General features: G+C 42.1%; 1 protein-coding gene across 1 annotated transcript; it reads left to right on the top strand.

Moving 5' to 3' along the window:
• Positions 1-3,080: 3,080 nt before the first annotated feature.
• Positions 3,081-3,685, top strand: BDV27DRAFT_164796 (uncharacterized protein; the record flags this gene model as incomplete). The annotated part of the gene is made up of 4 exons (XM_032073763.1): positions 3,081-3,086; positions 3,140-3,232; positions 3,298-3,448; positions 3,507-3,685. The coding sequence occupies 4 exons, from the start codon at positions 3,081-3,083 to the stop codon at positions 3,683-3,685; spliced, it is 429 nt and encodes a 142-aa protein (XP_031920221.1).
• Between the last annotated feature and the right edge of the window lie 219 nt (positions 3,686-3,904).

The following is a 3,904-nucleotide window of genomic DNA, read 5'->3' as shown; positions in this document are numbered from 1 at the left end:
ATTGCTTCATTTTCTTCCTTTACGCTGAAAATTCCTTTAGGCTGCCGAACACCCACCGGCGGAAGGCGGTGGGTGTTCGGAACCGCCACTGATATGTCTGTGTTTTTAGAAATGATAAAACTTAATTAATACTCTTATATCTTTGTTATTGTATGGTACCCGTATAACACAAAGGCCCGTATGGATTATTCTATACTGCTGTAGTCTTTCTGTTTATTTCTCTTTTCAATTACATTGGAACAACCGCGTAAGGAATTTATAAGTATGAGATATTAGTCGATTTCTTGAGGCAAACTCTACTGCTGTATCTAGATTAGAAACCGGAGGTTACCAGGATAGTTTACCGCACAAGATCTTATTGACTGTTCTGTTCCTATCTACTTCGTCGATTCATTTCCCAAGACTACCCGACGGGGCCACTTGGAATAGTATAGTAAATAGTAATTATTATTTTATATTTTGATAACTCTGTCTAACGTCCTTAGAATGGAAATATAACGTAAACTGTGTTCTTCATACCTGCCCGATCAACATTACCTCGGTCGCAATCTCCGATAGAATCTATCTTTTATTATATTCGATGGCCCTCTATTTTGCTTTGACTACCTCGCAATTTTTGCGACTGCGGATGGCGAAGAGAGGGTAGTATGGCACCGCTATTATATGTGGCTCAGCTCAGCCTCCTTATGCTGATCGTCATATTGATTATTAGTGGCCGATATTCCCCTGTTAGGCAATACTACCTGTAGCATATAATTGTGTAAAGGTACCAGTATATACTACTGAGTTCTAGAGATCATAACTTATAAACTACAAGCCGTTTTTTATAGAGAGAAGTGTCATAATATTAAAAAGACCAACAGTACCTTTCCACTCTAGATAAATATAGTCAGGGTTAATGTGCGCCCACAGGAAAACAATGGCATAAAATACAGAACAACACAATAGAATCAGTCCCGGACAAGTTCTATACAGTAGATATATATATAACATATCTAGATAATATACTTAATACAGAAGCTATTTGTAATATAGGTATCTATTCAACCCCCTGTATATGTTATATACACGCAAAAGTTTGTGTTGTAGCCCGGAGTGAACACAGAGCACTCACATACTGCCCTCATAAAAGCGGCGGCATCCGAATCAGGTAACAGGACCCAACTTGCAGCAAAACAGTTCACTTATACACTAGTAGATGAGGCCATTCAATTGGTGGATCGGGATCTAGATTAGATAGATCAAGCGGTTCCAGCGGACTATCCCACGATATCAGCCACTGAGGATGGAAGACTGAGATAGGCAGCGGCTCCCTAGATACGCGATGATGTAGAATAATATGGATACATGGGATTTCTAGTGTTTTAGTAGTAATCCCTGTATAACGTTCAATTGGAGGCTTTCCTGGGCCTATCGGTAGATAGCGGTTTTGTATACTAAGCACCTTGTTCAGTGCGTAGATTGAAATACGATGAATAACCTCGCAGAATAGTGATTCTGCCCGTAAATCACTAGGCGTCTGAATATGCTCATTTGCAAGTGCTTGCTCAATCTGAAAATGGTGATTGATAATTGTACGCTCAATCGATCTGACCATACTTAGTAGATCACCTAAAGAGCTTGGAGATCCCGTTTAATCCACCTATATCAACCGGAGTATGTCTATTCCGTCTTCTATGGATGGTATACAGTGGCGCTGATAACTTACCAGCGTAAAAGTACTGCCACAAGAATAATGCAGATCACGTACCCACAATCCAGACCACTTTTCAATAGTACTTCGTAAATAGTCGATCGAGCGCCGAAGCCCAATTTATCCAAGGCTGAGGCGATGTGCCGATGATCTGTCAACATGTAAACTCAAGCGGTCTAGCGATATTTCAGTGACACCTTACCACATTTTACATCAGCTCCAGAAGGAGCGCCATATTCCGGATATTATTACCTAACACTGCTTTTAACCCACTTATAATCGCCATAGTTGTGACCGTCGTGATCCATCCGCGACGATCGGTCAGATTTCACAAAGGAATGTGCACGAAAAAACAGTACCCTCTTAAAATGTTAATGAAGCTCCGATGTAAAGTCAGTATATATTTCGATTAAGCGATTTAGTCTACTCTGGTCTATTTACACCGGATAGAATATCATCCGAATCTCTGGTTCCTGTGCCGGAGTAGTGATTGGTAAAAAGGGGGGGAGATACAGCAGAAGAGGAGCTTCCAATAGTGCGAACTGTGGGTCAAATATATGCCGAGTAGTGCGAAAAGATTGTGCCGATCCCTGTGGGGCTCTTCGTATATCGTTTCCTTCTAATATATTGATCCGCTCCTTCCCTTATGAGGACACAGCGATCATCGCCAACGCAAAACCATAACCAATCACCGACATTGCTGTAGATACGGCTGTAACCTTTGAACACGCTAACAATGACGGTAACAAAAGCCCGCCTGCAAGAGCGGCAAATGGTATAGACCCTCGTTTTCGCTTAATTAAAGTTTTTAAATCTTCTGAATCGGATCTCCTAGCATGTACTATGGCATCCACTAGATCCATCAGTTAGCTTGCCCCGCAGTTCAGCTTGTCGCACGGTCATTACCTCCTGGATAAATTGCTGAGCTGAGTTGATTGCCAGCTTCTAAAGAATTCGAGAACCGCACCACTCTGACAGTAGTACTAGAATATAGATAGATTAATAATAAATAGATATATCTGTAAAGTTGGCGAAATTAATACCTTATAAAAAAAGATTACTTTATACAAGAGTTCATCGAAACCTTAGACTCGGGTGCCAATTTACTTAATAAGATAAACTGCAGCAGGAAGATGTATTTTGAGTTTCAGATTCAGCCAGCCATGTAGATATCTGTGCCACTGTGGAGTAAACTCCACGATCTAGTTATAGTTATGGCTATCATAATTATTAATCTGAGTACTTACCCCCTATCTTAATATATACATGCCTGGTCACCGCCTAAAGCTGTGTTATATAAATCTAAAGTCTTCCTCTCTACCATTTCCTCTCTATCCTTTCTTTTATACTCATTACATCCACTGAAATCGCACGCGATAAAGAAACCATGAAGGTAAAGAATCAATACTTCGCAACAGCAAGAAATACTGCTAATAGAGTGTGTAGTTCATCTCTATCGCCGCTCTCCTAGCCCCCGCCGTCCTGGCCGCCCCGCAGGCAAGGAGTGAGTCGGGCTGGATCAGTCTCATCAAGGAAAAGGTGTGGCCTGCCAACTACTAATTACAATTTTGAACCACTATTAGCTAACTAAATCTCGCTAATAGTGCCCTGATATGCCGGATCAGTGTGTTGATTTTGCTAAGGAGGCCCATCAACCGGCGTTTGATATTGTTGCAGCTGCAAAAGCTAAACAGATCCTGCCGACTTGTGACCCAGCCTATCAGCAATGTACCCAAAATCTCTTAGAGGACGTTGGTATGTGTTCCAGATTCAATTACTCACTCGTACAAGCAACTGGCTAACCGCAGTCCAGAGACTTTTCCACCAGGCGCCACTTATAATACCCTTACATGCGTCCTACAAGTTGCGCCTGATCATTTTAAGTACTTTCTCGACCCTGACAGCGCTGATATACCGATTCCGCGTAACCAAAACTGTCCATTGCGAGAGCTGCACCGCGCAGCGCACGTTGAACTGGGTCCCTTGGCATAAGAATAATGGCTATTGGGAAGATTGTCAGGGGCCTCAAAGCTATATAGTTAGGAATAAAGCTGGATGATAACATTGATCGGCATGTTTGGCAGTCTGGAGCTGAAAGCAGTGAAGCAGGTGGTATTATTTTGTTCGGTATTAGTTTGGCTTGCTCGCCGAGCCTTAATAATAATAGTCTCGAAGTTCGTGAACTCGCTCCTTGGCGATGCGCCGCATTTT

The sequence above is a fragment of the Aspergillus caelatus genome (genome assembly GCF_009193585.1).
Source record: "Aspergillus caelatus strain CBS 763.97 unplaced genomic scaffold BDV27scaffold_564, whole genome shotgun sequence".
NCBI lineage: Eukaryota > Fungi > Ascomycota > Eurotiomycetes > Eurotiales > Aspergillaceae > Aspergillus > Aspergillus caelatus.
The sequence above is the reverse complement of the archived record's forward strand: the minus strand, read 5'-3'. Positions and strand labels throughout refer to the sequence as shown.